An 18,707-nucleotide genomic window follows, 5' to 3' on the forward strand; every position below is an offset into this window, starting at 1 on the left:
TTTAACTAATTGTGTAGTTTTAGCTTTGTATACGGTATACACAGATGCCAAATGGTGAAAGTGATTGAGGGTGGTTGATTCACCTTTCCTGGTACTGCCTTAGAACACCTAGCAGCAGCAGTGTTGCAGCCGCTCTTGTTCTGTCTCCTAGGGAGGAACTGCCTTGCTGCAGAAGCTGGGTAAGAATTCCCCTGCTTACTGGACGATAATCAGCTTCTGTGGCTGAGAGCAATGCAGTTTCTGCTCTGCTGGTTTACTGTTTAGTTCAAAAATAGTAGCATATCATTATAGGTGATACAGGATTTTAGGGACTGTTGAGGGAACTTCAGTGGTTATTTTCTTTGTTTTTAACTATTTTTTTCCTTAAGGTCAGATTTTACCAAGAAAAATGCTTTCTTAATTCTAAACAAACCTACACACACACACACGCGTGCACGCATATGCACACACAAACTTTTGGAAAATAATTTACTCAGATGTTAGAGACCTGGAAACCATCACTGTGTTTTGTTTTGTTTTTTTTTTAATTATTTTATCACTACACCAACATGGGGCTCCAACTCAAAACCTCAAGATCAAGAGTCGTATGCTCACCAATTGAACCAGCCAGGTACCCCCATCATTGGCATTATTAATGTATTATGTCCCTTCTTAGGACTAATTATCAAGAAAAAAATCAATGTTGTATCAAATTTTTTTAAAGGGAATTTGAGGGGTGCCTGGGTGGCTCAGTTGGTTGAGCATCTGACTTTGGCTCGGGTCAGGATCTCGCAGTTTGTGAGTTCGAGCCCTGCATCAGGGCTCTGTGCTGACAGCTCAGAGCATGGAGCCTGTTTTGGATTCTGTGTCTCCCTCTCTCTGCCCCTTCCCTGCTCATGCTCTGTCTCTCTCTGTCTCTCAAAAATGAATAAACGTTAAAAAAATTTTTTTTGAAAAAAATGGAATTTGAAAATTTCACTATGAAAAACTGTCCCAACTGTTTAACATATGTTTGCTTTTGACTTCTTTTTAAAGTGTTTATTTATTCTTGGGAGAGAGAGAGCGTCTGGGGAACGTCAGAGAGGGAGGAATGTCAGAGAGGAATCCGAAGCAGGCTCCAGGCTCTGAGCTGTCAGCACAAAGCCCAACATGGGACTCGAACTTGTGAACTGCGAGATCATGACCTGAGCCAAAGTCGGATGTTTAACTGACTGAGCCACCCAGGCGCCCCAGCCACAAAGTATTTTTAGATTCTATCTTCCATGGCTGAAAATGGTCCATTTCTTTCTTACTACTGTTGCAGAAAATTAAAATCTGGGAGTCAAGAATAATGCTTCTTTCCTTTATACCTGATTTCTCCTTTCTTCACCAGGTCCCCCCAGTTTCATCTGACAGTAGTTCTTGAATTCATTTATGGCTTAGCCCCCTACTTACCTTTCCAACTTCATCTTATTATACTTTCCTGTCATTTCTGTACACTCTTCCATATCTGCCATGTTTCCTCACACCACAGGGCTCTTGAACTTGTAATCTTCCTTGCCTAGCAACTCCTACTTAACTTTCAGATAAAAGTCTAGAGCACCACTCTCAGGGAATTCTTCCTTGCTCCAAACTAGGTCAGATTGTCCTTTTTTTTTTTTTTTTTAACAGATAAACGGTTTTTATATTCCTCCTCCTTTTTTATGCCTCCTCTCCCGCCTCCGCCTCCTCTGCCTCTGCCTCCTCCTCCTCCTCCTCTTCCTCATCTTCTTCCACCTTTTCCCGGCAACTTTAGTAGGACCCCTTGTGCCATCAAACTTTCCTTGGGACTTAGAGTCAGCGACATCCTTCTTCTCTACTTCTCCTTCAGTTTTGCTGCCTTATTGTTGTAAGGCTGCTTTTCACTGTCACTTAAGTTATTCCCCATTTCACCCAGCTTCTTTGCCGTGTCTCCAATGGAGATACCAGGGTTTGTAGATTTGATCTTGGGGCAGAATTCTGAACAGAACAGGAAGAATCCAGACTGCCTTTGGGGGCATTAGGGTCCTTCTTGCCTCCCTTAGCTGGTCCATAATTCTTCATTTTCCAATAAATAGTGCATTTCATCTGCCTTTGCCATTTCATCAACTTTAGACTTTTCTTTCCCAGATGTTATCTTCCACCTCTCAGAGCACTTCTTGGAAAATTCTGCAAAATTGACAGGGACCTCTGGGTTTTTCTTCTTAGGTTCCTCTCTGCATGTCTGCACAAAGAAGGCATAAGCAGACATCTTGCTCTTTGGTTTCTTGTGATCACCTTTAGCCATCCTGACTTTACAACATTTATCTTGCTGACTGACAAGCTCCCCATCAAACAGTGGCCATGTGAGGGCAGAGACCTCTGTTCTCTTCTCTGCTGTTTCCCCAGTATAGGATTGCCCTCTTATAAATGCTCTTTGCCTCTTATACCCGTGCATCGATTACGGTTGTTGGCTAAATTTGTGTGTCTCATAATTTGATTAACTTCCATCTCCCCTACCAGAGTATAAAGACCATGAGGACAGAGGCAGTCTTATTTTTGTTTGCAATTTTATCCCTGGTGTCTGACATTTCGTAGGTTATAAAGTATTAGTTGAATGCATAGAGGGTGGTTGGCACTGCCTTGGTGAGGCCACTGATACGTCTTTTGAATTCTACAACAGCCTGCTACCTAGGTCTCTAGCTTTTGTCTTTCTGTTTTGCCATTTTCTAATACATTCTATACATTATAATCAGAGTGTTCCTTCTGTAATGCAAATATGTTCATGATAATCTGAATATGTTCATGATAATCCTGTTTACAATCATTCAGTTGTTTCATACTGTTCTCAGGATATAATTCATATTCCTTTCCAGCCTCATCTCTCATCACTTTTCCCTTTACACACTATGCTTTATCAATACTCAAATATTGTAGATCCTCAAGACACCCTGTTCATGTATGAAGTTTTTTTTGCCCAAAACTCCCTAGCCTCCTGCTCTCCTTCTACCTGACTACTGGTTCCTTATTATCTGTCAGGTCTCAGCTTCAGTGCTGCCTTACCCTTAAACAAAATTAAGTTAGGCTTCCCTTGTAAGTATTCCTATAGCAGCCTGCACCCGGTCATAGTATATATCATCATACTGTATTGAAAATGCCTGTCAGCTTGTCTGTCCCAGGGCTGTTGCTTCGTGATTGTTCCAGAATCTGGTGCACACCAAGTATGTTAATTCATTCATCAATGCTTAAGACTTGGTTACTAAGGTTTAGATGTGGACTGTTACGAACTTTTTAATTTTAATAGTGGCTAGAATTCTAGGAAATATGTTTATAATAGTAGGAAAATTATTTTCAGTACGAATGAAAGGTAATATCTAAATCACATAAAGAAGGCTCAACTTCACTAAATACTATAGAAATATAAATTAAAACATTGGGAAATCATTTTTGCCTAAATGATTAGATTTACAAAGATGGTAATGATTCACAATACACAGGGTAGGCAGGTTATGATGAAGTAAAGACTCATAAAGGTTGAAGAGTAAATGGGCACAACCTCTTTTTATAATACACTTTTACAATAGCTATTAAAGTGTTAAATGTTTATAATTTTAAATATTATTTATTTATTTTTAGTGGGGTGATGGGGAGAGGGGTAGAGGGAAAGAGGGAGAGATTCTTAAGCAGCCTCCATGCTCAGCATGGAACCTGATGCAGGGCTTAGTCCCATGACCCTGGGATCATGACCTGAGCTGAAATTGAGTCAGACATGCAACCGACTGAGCCACTCAGGTGCACCAAATGTTTCTAATTTTTGACCCCAAAATTCAACTTCTAGATATGTTTCCTACTGAAATACACATATACTGAGTGGTCCAGAGGTATAAGTACAAAGTACTTATAGTATAGTATAGTACTTGTAGTATTATGAAAGATGAAAACTTGGATATGACTCAAACATCAGTAGGATATTGCTAAAATATATGACATTGCATCCATATGAAGAAATCATATCCAGTTTATAAAGATTAAGTAGAGTTATATCTATAGATGTAGAAAAATGGCTAAGGTAGTAAATTTATAAAGCATTTCATTGTTTTGAAACAATACATATATGTATATAGTATGATCCCATTTTTATAAGTAAATATATAATATTATAGTATATGCCATTATGTGTGGGTTGTGTGTCTTGTATGTTTTTTTAAAACAATATCTGGAGGAATATTCACCAAATGGTTAGTCAATTATTATGAGGCTGATATTAAGGGAAGCTTTTACATTTTATATTAAATATTTAGTTTCTGTAATATTTGGTCTTTTTGAACAATAAGCATGCATCATGTAATTACCAGAAAATAAGATTGGGGCACCTGGCTGGCTCAGTCAGTGGAGCATCTGATTCTTGATCTTGGGGTTGTGAGTTCAAGCCCGACACTGGGTATAGAGATTATTTAAAAAAAAATTTTTTTTTAAAGTAACAGAAAAAGAGTACGGACTGTATGGTGTTATGGTGCTATCAAGTGCAAGTGTGAGTTGTACACTTACTTTTTCTCTTTTGTCAAATAGAATGCCCAGTGTTTACATGGGGACATAGCACAGTCACAAAGAGAAATTACCCTGAAAGGCTTCAGAGAAGGTAGTTTTAAAGTTTTGGTGGCAACCAATGTGGCTGCCCGTGGTTTGGACATACCTGAGGTGGACCTGGTGATTCAAAGTTCTCCTCCCCAGGTAAGAAATGAGATTTTATTTAGGGAATAGAAGAACAACTGTATAAATTGCCATTTTGCTTATTTACAAGATGTTGCCTGGGATATGCAAAATATGTTATCTGTTCTTCCTCTTAGCCATTTTTTTTATTAATGCAGTGTTAAATTAGTCAGAATCTGATGCCTTAGCAAATGATTAACTTTCCTTTTTGGATTTAAAGCGTGGAATCATGCAAAGGAATTATAAAAAGTTGTCATATGAAGAGCCCTGGGATTAGGTGGATTAAAAAAAATCCTATTTCTTTTATCCAAAAATTCAGCATAAAAGTTCTTTGGAATGTTGACAGAGCAACAAGATTGAAATAATATATTTATTGGTGGTAGTAGTTTTGTTATTATTAGCATTATTTTTTGAATGTTGGAATGACTGTGTTTACTTGCCAGATTTTTTTTAAGAAGTATTAAAAAATGCCTCTTTTATTTTTAGGATGTTGAGTCCTATATTCATCGTTCTGGACGCACAGGTAGAGCTGGCCGGACAGGGATTTGCATATGTTTTTATCAACCAAGAGAAAGAGGTCAACTACGATATGTGGAACAAAAAGCAGTAAGTAGAGTTAAATTATTTCAGGCTTATTATCTAAACGGTGACTTAGAGCTCTTTTTATATTTGTTCTCACAAATAGATCCTTATAACTATTTTCTCAGTTTAAGCTGCATTTGGATGTGAAGCATGTGGAGAGCTAAATTTATATGAGCTGCAAGACTTTGTTTTGATACAGCTTTTATTGTGAAGACAGAAGAGCTGACTTTCTCATTTTTCCCTTGAATTTCTCCCTTGATTCTAAAATCAGAAGCACATTGTGATTTCAGTATCTCATAGTCCAGCATTGTGAAGGGGTGACTGTGACATAGTCTTGGTGTATTTATAAGATTATATTGAATGATAGTACAACGGCCAGTTTCTGTAAGAAATTATGTACATTTTTTTGTGGCCTGTATTGTTTTGTGGTATTTTACATTTTTTCCTATTTTTATGATATGTGTTTTTTGTTTTTCTTTCTTTTTTTTTTTACATTTATTTATTTTTGAGAGACAGAGCACCAGTGGGGGAGGGGCAGAGAGAAAAGGAGACACAGAATCCGAAGCAGTCTCCAGGCTCCGAGCTGTCAGCACAGAGCCCGACATGGGACTCGAACTCACAAACTGTGAGATCGTGACCTGAACCCAAGTGGGATGCTTAACCGACTGAGCCACCCAGGCGCCCCTTTGATGTGTGTTTTTTAAACACTATTTCATCTACTTTGTAAAATGAGATAGGGTAATAAGAAAAAAAAGTTGATAGACATAAACAGCATCTTTTTTCCTCTTTTAGAATCAGCTTTATTTTGTAAGTGAAATTTCATGATTGTAACTAAGGGCAATTAAATTTTTTTTCTCTTTCTAGAATTTGTAATTGATGATTTATTAGAAAAAAAGCAGGTCTTTTGATCTACTGGGGCTTGGAAATCTTTAAGTCCAAGAAATGGAAATTCAACAAACTATATTAATTTAGGAATTAATTGTAAAGACTTCCATTTTTCTTTAATGTAATTCTTTCATTTTCAGGGAATTACTTTTAAACGTGTAGGTGTTCCTTCTACAATGGATTTAGTTAAATCTAAAAGCATGGATGCCATCAGGTATGCTTTCTGACCTTGCTGAATAAGTTTTTCTTTTGTATTAGGCTATTCATCTTTAAGCTCTCCTAGTTCAAATATCAGAAAACTTAATCACCAGTTTTACCAGCAGACTTTTAGTTATATTAAAATACGAAAACGTTGCTCTTTCTTTTCCCATTCATTCTCTTATCTTTAATTTTTTACATTTGTCTTGACCAAGAAAATGTACTATTTTTAAACCATAGGTCTCTGGCTTCCGTTTCTTATGCTGCTGTTGATTTTTTCCGACCATCAGCTCAGAGATTGATTGAAGAGAAAGGGGCAGTTGATGCATTGGCTGCAGCATTAGCCCACATCTCTGGTGCATCAAGTTTTGAACCACGATCTTTGATCACCTCTGATAAGGTAGAAATCTATGATAAAATTATGTGATTGAGAAAAGATTAAAATTGAACCATAGATAATTCATCTATCTGGAGAGAAAACCATGAAACCTTTACTTTGCCAGTACTGTGTTAACTGAAACTTACATACCAGAATCTATTCTTTATTTTGTAAGTTGCCATGGAACCATGCAAATCAAAGCATAGACGCTATGCAGTTCACACAGTACCACGCAAAGGAAGGATTGCCTGTATATGTGGAGGGGTGTGTGCATGGTGTGACACTACTGATCTAGTCCCCTGCTAGATCAGTGTCAGATGTCAAAACAAATCACATCAGAGCTATTGGTTGCAAGTAGTTAAAAGGTACTCACCATGGTATAAGTGAGGAGAGTCCCTGGATGACCGGACCCATCAATAAGAGAGCACTCTGATATCTGGGTGGAGAGAGAAAGATTGACAGAAGGAGTTGGTGGGAGAGGGGAACAAAAAGAGCAGGGCAGATAAAGTTACTTGGGACTATTTGGTGGTGTAGGATAAATGAGTACATTGGGTGTGTCTGAGGTTTTCCATCTGGCAAGTGTTAATGGTTTAGCCAAATGTCATTTTGCTGGGAGTGACTTCATGTGTCCATCTCCCCCCACCAGCACACTGTGTATTTCTAAAAAACATCAGGATTTGGGGCACCTGAGTGGCTCAGTCGGTTGAGTGTCTGACTCTTGATCTAGGCTCAAGTCATGATATCACAGTTTATAAGTTGGAGCCCCACAGTTTGTTAGTTCAAGCCCCACATAGCACCCTGCACTGACAGCATGGAGCCTACTTGGGATTCTCTCTCTCTCCTTCTCTGTCTGCCTTTCCCCTGCTCACTTGCTCTTGTTCTCTCTAAATAAATGAACATTTTTAAAAAACCGCCTGGATCCAATTCAAGTTCATATGTTACATTTGGTGTTAATATTTCTCTTTTAATCTGGAACTATTTTCCCACCATTTTTATTTTTATTTTTTTAAAGAGTATAGATTAGTTGTCTAGATCAGAGTCTAAAACTTCTCACCTGGATTTTTCTGGTTTTCTCTTTTTCATACATCATGTAACTTTTGTCTTTATTCAGCTTTTCCTGTAAACTGGAAGTAACGTCAAAGCATGATTTTATATTCAGGTTAGATAGTTTTGGCCAAAGTACCCTGTGGGTGATATTATATATATATGTATTATATATTATATATTATATTGTATATAGTATATATATGTATTTTATACTACATTACATCAGGAGGCATATGATGTCAGATTGTTCCAGTACTAAAATTGCTTAGTTTGATCACTTGTTTACAGTGGAAACTGCCATGTACTCCCTTTGTGAAGGTATCTTACTCTCTGTAGTTGGGGTTTTGTTTTTTGTGTGTGTGTTTTGTTTTGTTTTTTATTTGAGAGAGACAGAGAGTGTGAGTTGGGGAGGGGCAAAGAGAGAGAGTCCCAAGCAGGCTCCAGTGTCAGCACAGAGCCTGATGCAGGGATTGAACTCACGAAACTGAGATCATGACCTGAGCCAAAATCAAGAGTCAGTTGCTTAACCCACTGAGCCACCCAGCCACCCTGTCACCAAATACTTCTTAGGAAATTACTTAAGCCATATTTTTTAGGAAAATGTTGATAGACTTTTAGGCTAAGAAGTACCTAAGAGATCATTTATTCCCAGCCCTTATCTAATAAAGGAATCTCTCTTTGGCAGATGGGTCATCTAATTTCTGATTAAATATCTTAGAAACAATGTTAGTGGGTTTGAAATTTTTTTATAGTTTAAACCAAAATCCAGAGTCTTTACCACAAATGCACTACAGGGTCTTCCCCGTTGTACCTCTTTGACCTCATCTCATCATTCTCCCCTTGTTTCAGCTACCCTAACCTACTTGTTACTCGAACATAAACCTACTTTCACATAAGACCTTTGCACTTACTTGTACTGTTTCATATGTTCTTTCTTTTTACCATGTGAGTTCCTCCCTCACTTTATTTAGGTCTCTCTTCATAGATCACTGTATTATAGAGGTCTTTCCTGATCACCCTGTCTAAAATAGCTTACCTTTCCCTTTACTCTCGATTCCCTTGTCTTGCTTTATTTTTCTTCATGATGCTTATTACTATCTAGTGTTTATGTTTGCTTATTTATTTACTGTCTACCTCACCTCATCACCACCACTCCTATTCCCAACACTAGAATATAACCTTCATGAGAGAAAGGACTATTTACTGCTAAATCTTGAGCACCTACTATGTCTCTGGCACATACATAGGGGACACTCAGTGGATATTTGTTAGATAGATGAGAGGATCCTGGCTGGCTCAGTCAGTAGAGTATGCAACCTTTGATCTCAGGGTTGTGAGTTCAAGTTGCATGTTGGGCATAGAGCTTACTTAAAAAAGTAGATGAATCCCTCCCTATATCTTCTTCATGCTGATCCTTTTGCTGTCCAGTGAAGTTTTACAGAACAAGTAATCTTTGCATAGGTAATAGTCCTTCAAAAGTTTAGAGATTTATGTCTTCTTGTTTTTCCACTCCAAGCTTTGACTCTTCCGGCATTTCCTTAATTCTTTACAACTTTTTCTCTGATGCTCTAGGTTTTTTTTTTTTTTTTTTTTTTTTTTTTTTTTAACATTTATTCATTTTTGATAGTGAGAGAGACGAGCATAAGCAGATGGGTGGGCAGAGAGAGAGGGAGACATAGAATCCAAAGCAGGCTCCAGGCTCCGAGCTATCAGCACAGGGCCCGACGTGGGGCTCAAACTCACGGAGTGTGAGATCATGACTTGAGCTGAGGTCAGACGCTTAACTGACTGAGCCACCCAGGTGCCCTTCTGGTGCTCTAGTTTAATTATTTCTTAAAGCATGAGTCTTTACAGCAACACAAAGAAGAATTGTTCTTTCAAATATCTGTAAGCATTAGTCTTCTATTAATATGGTTTTAAAGAAGTTATTTTTTTTTTTATTTTTTTTTTTTTATTTTTAAATTTTTTTTTTTTTCAACGTTTATTTATTTTTGGGACAGAGAGAGACAGAGCATGAACGGGGGAGGGGCAGAGAGAGAGGGAGACACAGAATCGGAAACAGGCTCCAGGCTCTGAGCCATCAGCCCAGAGCCCGACGCGGGGCTCGAACTCACAGACCGCGAGATCGTGACCTGGCTGAAGTCGGACGCTTAACCGACTGCGCCACCCAGGCGCCCCAAAGAAGTTATTTTTTTTTAGCAGCCATGTTATACTGATGTCTCATGAAAAATGTAGTTAAGTCATGAAGTTAGAACTTCATTGTCCTACTTTTGCTGCCTTTTTCCCAAAGATAATGTGACTTTTAATTTTTAAGGGGTTTGTGACCATGACTCTGGAAAGCCCAGAAGAAATACAAGATGTCAGTTGCGCTTGGAAAGAACTTAACAGAAAGCTGAGTAGTAATGCTGTGTCCCAAATTACCAGAATGTGCCTCCTAAAAGGAAATATGGTAGGTTTTTCTAGACAAATAAAAAGCTTTTTAATCAACTACTATAAATGTTTCTAACGCCCAGTAGATTTTCTTTTCTTTTTTTTTTTTTTTTTTTAAAGGCTAATAGGGTGCATAATACGGTTTTCTCTGTGTGATGGTTTGTTTCCAGTTGTAAATTTGGGGAGTTTTATAAATAATTTACTCTCTAGAAAGCTGTAAGTCATTCTGCTTAGTTTGTCTAATAACCAAGTTATCTAAGTTTCTGCTTTTGTGCACATATTATCTGTGGTTGTATGTGTTTTACTCTATGACTAAGTAACTTATAATTTCAACAGCTGAACAGCTCTGTTATTTAGCGAATATGCAGTGTTGACTTTTAAGTGGCCTGCTTTGGTTGTTAATGAGGATAATGAAGTAAAGTAAGAATTTTAATACATTTTTGAAACAGCAAAGTTAAAACTATCTCTAATCTTAGTGACTGTTTCTTCTAATGGTTTTGAGGAAAGATGTTATATTTATTCATCCAACTTTGCTACATAGGTTTATTCTAGCCTAGAATTTGTTAAACTTTATTATTTATTGGAAATAATCATTTCTCTCAAAGTTTAATATTACCATTAAAAAAAGTTTTGTGGCAAATCTGAGACAAATAAACGCATTCAGAAAAAATATGAAGGGCATGGAAAATCTAACAAAATCTTTAGGCCAGGCTAGTTGCTGTACATGAGAATTAAATTAACTTTCAGTTTATTCACAACCAGTACCAAAGAAGAAGCATCTTGGGTTATATCATTCCCATTATCTGATAAATACTGCATCTCTTCAGGATAGAAATTTTCCAGCACTAAATTTTCCAAAGAATTTATTACATGGATCATTTTACAGTGGACATGGAACAACATTAAAGTGTCTACAAGAACTTTTCTAGAGAGTACTCTATATTTTTAGTAGTAGATTCCTGTTAGATATTTTTTTTACTTTTCAGATATAGAAAATAAAATAAGCAGCCACTTTCATGCATTATTTATGTTAGTTGTTTTAATCTTATAAGCATTCATGGGACACACCCTATCTTTTCTTTCTTTTTTTTTTAGCTGTAAGATTACCAGCAAGTACTAGTGTATTAGTAAAAATTCAACTCATCTGCATCTAAATAAAAATTTTTTCATTTTGCTTTTAGGGTGTTTGCTTTGACGTTCCTACAACTGAGTCAGAAAGGTTACAGGTATTTTAAAAATTTTATCTGTTAAATAGTTGAATATTTAACCATTTAAAATAGTAATTTAAAAGAAGTCATTTAAAAGAAGTCACAATATCATTATGATGCCTAAGTCAATTAATTTTCCTTTATAGAATATATCTAGGCTATATCATAATTTAAAACATTTATTATAATTTCAAATATAAAAAATAGAATTGCATAATAAATATTCATGTACCCATCACCCAGCTGCAGTTGTGATCAGCTCACAGCTGGTTTGTTTCATGTCACTTCCATCCATTTTCCTACTCTCCTGTATGTATGCTTTTGAGAGAAATTGTAGGTATTCTGTCATTTCAACCATAAATATTTCCATATATCTACTAGGGATACTTTTTAAAAACATAATCATAATGCCATAGTTCAAATACCTAAAATAATAATTCCTTAATATCATCTAATTTTGTGTTTAAAATTTCCCTATTGTCTCCTAAATATTTTTTATTTTTTTGTCTCCTGAATATCTTAGAATATAAGACCCATACGTTATAATTTGATGTTTCTTAAGTCTCTTTTAATCTGCAGTTTCTTGCTCCTTTCTTTGTCACTTTAAAAAATTTTTCTTGTATTTTATCTGTTGCAGAAAGAGATTGTCTACTAGATTCCTACACTATAGAATTTGACTATTGCACTACTGTGCATATTTATAGATGTATTTGGGGGTGATTCTGTTTTTTAAGTCTTTTTAAAAATTAAGAATATATCATGAACACATTCCTTTGTCAACTCTACAGTTATTTTTTAACAGCTCCCTGCATTTGGCCATGTGGGTGGTCAACTTTTCTTTTGTTTTTTAAAAATTTTTATTTTAAGTAGGCTCTATGCCCAACGTGGGGCTTGAACTCATGAAGCTGAGATCAAGAGTCACGTGCTCTACTGACTGAGCCAGCCAGGCACCCCTGGTCAACTTTTCTTAATGTTCTGTTTTCTGACGTTTAGGTTATTTCCAGTAATATACTGTTATAAACAGGACAGCCATGAATGATGGTATAGCTAGCTCCGTTTTTTTGGTTTTTTGGGTGTTTTTTTGTATCCAAATCTGTTTATTAGGATAGTTTCCCACTCATGCTAATTCAGGGTGCTTTTACTGCCGTTGCTGTCTGAAGGAGCATCCTTCTGTAAGCCTTGCTTTTCTTCCTGTTGGCTGGCACAGGACAGTGGAGCAGCTCACAGACACACCACTGTTTGTGTGTGGTTGAAGATGGTGGTGATTTTGTAGCACCCAGGGTACCTCATATCCATGAAGTAGGAGCTGGGGCCCCGCACCAGGCGCTTCTTTTTGCCCTTCCTCTTCTCTTCTGGGGACGGGTACAGGAGTTCCTTCACAAAGGGCTTGTTCTTGTGGGCAAGTTGTCATCGCTAAAAAGGGGTAGCATAGCTAACTCTTTATGCATTGCCATGTTTATCTCTTCAAGATGAATTTTTTTTTAAATGTTTATTTTTTTGAGAGAGAGAGCAGGGAAGGGGCAGAGATAGAGAGGGAAAGAGAGACAATCCCAAGCAGGCTCCTTGCTGCCAGCACAGAGACCTACACAGGGCGTGAACCCACCAACTGTGAGATTATGACCTGCACTGAAACCAAGAGTTGAACACTTAACCAGCTGAGCCACCCAGGTGCCCCTACATGAATTTTTTAAAGTTTATTTATTTATTTTAAGAGAGAGAGAGAGAAAATATGCGAGTGGAGGAAGGGCAGAGGGAGAGATAGAGAATCCAAAGCAGGCTTCTAGCTGCCAGCGCAGAGCCCAGCATGGGGCTCAGACTCACTGTGAACTGTGAGAACATGACCCAAGCTGAAATCAAGAGTCCAAGACACTTAACTGACTGAGCCACCCAGGGCCCCAAGATGAAATTTTTTTTTAATGTTTATTTTTTTTTAATTTTTATTTTTTTTAATGTTTATTTATTTTTGAGACAGAGAGAGACAGAGCATGAATGGGGGAGGGTCAGAGAGAGAGGGAGACACAGAATCTGAAGCAGGCTCCAGGCTCTGAGCTGTCAGCACAGAGCCCGATGCAGGGCTCGAACTCACGGACCGTGAGATCATGACCTGAGCCGAAGTCGGACGCTTAACCGACTGAGCCACCCAGGTGCCCCTTTTTAATGTTTATTTACTTACTTAGAAGAGAGAGAGAGAGAGAGAGAGAGAGAGAGAGCACACACAGGGGAGGGGCATAGAGAGGGAGAGAGAGAATCCCAAGCAGGCTCTGAGCTGTCAGCACAGAGTATGATGTGGAGCTCAGCCGCATTAACTTGTGAGATCATGACCAAAATCAAGAGTCGGACACTTAATTGACTGAGCCACCAAGGCACCCTTAAGATGAATTTTTTATTTTTATTTTTATTTCTATTTTTATTTTTATTTAATTAATTATTGTTTTTTACTATAATATATTGTCAGGTTAACTAACATATAGTGTACACAGTGTGCTCTTGGCTTCGGGAGTAGATTCCCATACTTTATTGCTTACATACAACACCCAGTGCTTGTCCCAACAAGTGCCCTCCTCAATGCCCATCACCCATTTTCCTCACCCTCCCCTCCTCCCGCCCCCACTCCTTGCCCTCCCTCAACCCTATTTGCTCTCTGTATCTAAGAGTCTCTTACGGTTTGCTTCCTTCTCTGTTTGAAACTATTTTTTTCCCCTTCTCTTCCCCCCCCGGCATGGTTCTCTGTTAAGTTTCTCAAATTCCACATGAATGAAACCATATGGTATAAGATGAATTTTTTAAGATGATTGCTTGGCCAGAAGGTTTGTGCATTTTTAAGGCTTTGGTCATATATTGCCACTAGTGGTATGTGTTTGTCTCTGCTCACTCTTACCAACAGGGTATTTTAATATTTACTTTCCTTGGCAACTCATGATTACAATGAACAGTTATTGTAGCAGGATATAACATAGTGATGCTCTTAGGAGCGCTGATTTGTATATCTTGAGTTGTTTACCCTGACCAAATTATTTCCAATGGCTATGTATTTTTGTCCTCACCTGTGTTGACAGGTTTTAATCTTCATCACTAGCTCTCACTTCTTGCTTCTGTCAATATAACTGCTGAAAGAAATGCACTACTTGTTAACGGCCTACTTGTTTCATGCCAAGAAATCAGTGCTCTCTTTTAGAGTGTATAAACTGAGTATGAAATAATGAGCCTCAAAATAAGCCTGAGAATTTCTCCTAAGACTAAAATTTAGGAACTTTAATGGATGTACTTTGAATATGTTTTTGGTTTTGTTTTCTGGCTTTCAGTTTTGTTCCAGAAACTTTGAATTTAATGGGAAGATTAATTAGCTAATAGTTAATGGACATTAAAAAAAGAATCTCCTGTACTCAGTGTAGTTGCTTATGGTTTCTATTTTGCATTTATATTAATCCTCTAAATTCCCCCAACAGGCAGAGTGGCATGATTCAGACTGGATACTTTCATTGCCAGCCAAGTTACCTGAAATTGAAGAATATTATGATGGAAACACATCTTCTAACTCCAGGCAGAGGAGTGGCTGGTCAAGTGGCCGGTCTGGCCGATCTGGCCGGTCAGGTGGTCGATCTGGTGGCCGGTCAGGTAGACAGAGTCGACAGGGGAGTCGGTCAGGAAGTCGACAAGATGGTAGAAGACGAAGTGGGAATAGAAATCGATCAAGAAGCGGGGGCCACAAACGGAGTTTTGACTGAGTATTTGATAGTTAATCTACCAGTGTGAGCTTGCCTATTTCTGCCTAATCATGTACATTATCCACCAAAAATTAGGTCATCATAGTTGAGGTATGTGTCTGCTCTTTGCAAAGAAGTTGGTCATATTTTTTTAAAAAGTGTTTCACAAGAATGGTTGTAAACAAATCTACTTATCCAGTTATACCTTTGAATAAAAAAACCTCCTTTTATTGTCTCTTTTCACTATGTGTTAAGAATTTTGTCAGTGTAATCTTCTACAGTTTCTTCTAAAACATGACAGTCAAATTAATCTTAAGATTACTTGCATTTTGAAAAATGTGGTGTATTTGTATTGAGATCATTCCTTCCATAGGCTATGTAGTAGAAAAGAAATCCCTTCTACATTAAAGGGATATATAAACCATATATATATATGGTTAGGTGTATATATATATATATATGTATATATATATATATATATATATATATATATATATATACATATATATATATATATATATATATATATATATACATATATATATATATATACATACACACACACACACACACCTGTGTGTTAATTAAAAAGGTGTGCAAGCAGTGTACGCTCAATAACTTATTCACCAGATAAATGATTGAAGTCTGCTATGTGCCTATCACTGTGTTGATCACTAGGGATTTAGTTGGTGAACAAGGCACAGCACTATCTTCAAGGAACTTACGGTCTAAAGACAAACAGTTTTGAATGAAATTAACATCGAAAGGCTAAGATGGATGGATGGTAGGCTAAGATCCTACCTGGATGGAATGTTAAGGACTTAGTTTGGGTACACCAAACCAGTCTTAGGAGTCAGAAAGGCTTATAAGCAGTGATACCCAAAAAAAGAAGTAAAGCAAAAGTATCCATTGATCTAAGCAAGTATGTGTGAATGGTTGGAAGAAGCATTCAGAAGGGAAAGGGTTTACAGGCAGGGAGAACAGAATATGCAAATAACCAGAGCCAAAGAATACCATAGCAAGTCTGAGGACCTACAGTTCAGTATGGTTTGCATGTGACAGGCAGAGGGAAGGAATAAGAGAGAGTGAGTTAGTATTTAACAGGGACCTTATTTTAAAGGCCTTGTGTGCATTAAGTTTAAACGTTCTCTTGAAGATTGGTGAACCATTAAAAGATTTAAGGTAAGGAATGACATAATGAGATTTGTGTTTTAGAAAAGATTATTGGCTACACTGAAGGGACTGGATCAGAGAAGGGCCAGATTGGAGGTAAGGAGACCTCTTATGATGCTGTTGGAACAATCTAAGGTAGAGGTGGTGATGGTCTGCATTACTAGTAGGTAACATGTCTTGATGATAAGAACTGAGGCATTTGGGAGCTTATTACTTGGCCAGAATCCCAGCTGGATCAATGTAATGGAATGAGGATTTAAACCCAGATAAGTCTACCTTCTGAACCAGCATTCTTAACCACTGTGCTAAATAGTTGGTGGGTGACACTGAGAAACATGCATAGATTTCCAAAGTTTTTTTTTTTAAGTTTATTATTATTTTTTAGTAATCTCTATACCCATTGTGGGGCTTGAACTCATGACCCCAAGATTAAGAGTTATGTGCTCCTCCAATAAGCCAGCCAGGCATCCCCAAAGTTTTTAGGAAATAAAATGGTTAGGACTCAGTACTTGATTGAATTGGAAGATGAGAGAGATGCAGAAGTATAAAACAGGTTTTTGTCACTGAGATAAGGTACTAGAAGGAAGAATAAGAAAAGTTATGTGGGGAGGGAGGGGGGATATGATTAGTTCAATATTAGATATATTTTAATATTGAATAGCCCATGAGATCTTAAAAGAAGATGTAAGAGGAGGTTAACAGTATACAGTTGGATTTGTAAGTTTGAAGCAGAGAGAGATCTGTTCTAGAGGTGTAAAGATTTGGGAATAATAAAACAATGGTAATTATAGTTAAGGCAGTGGAAGAGTGTATCTAGTGAAAGTATAGTAAGAAAAGAGGACTAAGGAGTAAACCCAGAGGCAAACTAATGTATTCACTACATAACAGAGGAAGGGAATCCCATCACTATCAATAAGAGGTAAGAAGAAGGCAGAAAGTCCAGAAGTATGAGGCTTTCAAAGGAACCAGAAGATGAGCCTGAGATGGCCATTGGATTTGGCAAAAAGGAGACGTTTGACGTGGGGAACACCCAGAGTAATAAAGTGTTGAAAGTAGAAACCAGGGGCGCCTGGGTGGCGCAGTCGGTTAAGCGTCCGACTTCAGCCAGGTCACGATCTCGCGGTCCGTGGGTTCGAGCCCCGCGTCGGGCTCTGGGCTGATGGCTCAGAGCCTGGAGCCTGTTTCCGATTCTGTGTCTCCCTCTCTCTCTGCCCCTCCCCCGTTCATGCTCTGTCTCTCTCTGTCCCAAAAATAAATAAACGTTGGGAAAAAAAAAAAATTAAAAAAAAAAAAAAAGAAAGTAGAAACCATTGAACAGTGGGTTCAGGTGGAAATGAGAGATAAAGAAGTAGAGACGACAAATCTGTCTTCCAGAAATTTGGCTGTGAATAGAGAAGAATAAGCTAAAGCTGGAGTGAAAGAAAGGACATGAGATGACAGTTTTTTGTATGTGTGGGCTGGGGGAGGATGAAGGAAATTAGAGCATGGACTACTACTACAGGAAGGAGCCAGAAAGGAGGGAGGAAGAGAAAGAACATATGATGGAGCAATATCTCTATGAAGACCCAGAAGGATGAGCTTAGGCAGACAGAATTTAGCCTTAGAAGTAGAAGCACATTTTGCCAGGAGGAAAGTATGGTTATCACGTAGGTGAGTTTGCAGGTGATAAGGTAAAAATTAAGGGAGTGCCTGCCTGATGTCTTCTATTTTTTTTCTGTGGTATTCTTTCATGGTCATCTACTAAGGGTGAAGAGGGAAGTAGCAGGCTAGGAGATTTGAGAAAATGGGAGAAACACTGAGGTATCAACTGTAGGACAAGATAGCTTACTAGGGAAACTGAGGGTCACAGGCAGCTTTGAGGGTCCAGCTGAGATTAGAGACTTCATTTATTCTGGCAGCAATTAGAGCACTTGAGTGACTTCCTGTAATAACATTTCAGTATTCTGTTGTAGGAATGGAGATGGCAGATATCTGCTTGATCCAGGATTGGGGTTTTGCTCTGTGGGATGAAAGGATGAAGAACTTTGGCAAAAGTGATCGGAGTAATGGTCCATGGAGTCTAGACTGCCTAGGCATTGAAGTGGAGGTAGGGTTGATAACTGGGAGAATATAGAAGGAGCAAAGACCTGAAGGTCACTGAAAGTTCTCTGAGATTTCAAGAGTGGAGCAGTTGGGGAGAAGACAAGTTCAGGGTTTGGTAGCAGGCCTGTTCAGGGGCAAAGGTCACTTCAGATGAGATGGTCAAAGAACTGAGAATCTAGCATTCTTTGGGTGTTTTCATGGACAATGAAGTCTTTAGGACTGAGGAGGGAGAGGAAGACTGAGCCAATGAATGGTAGAGTTTAAGTTACGGAACAAGAAAGTGTATAGGGTGATATTGCCACATATCTTCAAGGGGAAAAGGGCATTTGCATGATAGTGAAGGAGTAATAGTTT

At 38.0% G+C, this 18,707-nt stretch overlaps 1 protein-coding gene and 2 pseudogenes across 4 annotated transcripts in view; 1 reads left to right on the plus strand and 2 right to left on the minus strand.

Moving 5' to 3' along the window:
* DDX50 (DExD-box helicase 50) overlaps nt 1-15,341 on the plus strand; it is a 32,159-nt gene extending 16,818 nt beyond the window's left edge. For all 4 annotated transcript variants that reach the window (XM_045437633.1, XM_045437634.1, XM_045437635.1 and 1 more), the window contains 7 exons: nt 4,525-4,686; nt 5,152-5,271; nt 6,273-6,346; nt 6,571-6,730; nt 10,071-10,205; nt 11,368-11,412; nt 14,841-15,341. In XM_045437633.1, the coding sequence (XP_045293589.1) occupies nt 4,525-4,686; nt 5,152-5,271; nt 6,273-6,346; nt 6,571-6,730; nt 10,071-10,205; nt 11,368-11,412; nt 14,841-15,119 (975 nt within the window). In that variant the 3' untranslated portion in view covers nt 15,120-15,341. The remainder of the gene's footprint in view (nt 1-4,524; nt 4,687-5,151; nt 5,272-6,272; nt 6,347-6,570; nt 6,731-10,070; nt 10,206-11,367; nt 11,413-14,840) is intronic.
* On the minus strand, nt 1,576-2,266 carry LOC123576605 (annotated as a pseudogene).
* Nucleotides 12,479-14,543, minus strand: LOC123577559 (annotated as a pseudogene).
* Nucleotides 15,342-18,707: the final 3,366 nt, after the last annotated feature.

The sequence above is a fragment of the Leopardus geoffroyi genome, chromosome D2 (assembly GCF_018350155.1).
Source record: "Leopardus geoffroyi isolate Oge1 chromosome D2, O.geoffroyi_Oge1_pat1.0, whole genome shotgun sequence".
In the NCBI taxonomy this organism is placed as follows: domain Eukaryota; kingdom Metazoa; phylum Chordata; class Mammalia; order Carnivora; family Felidae; genus Leopardus; species Leopardus geoffroyi.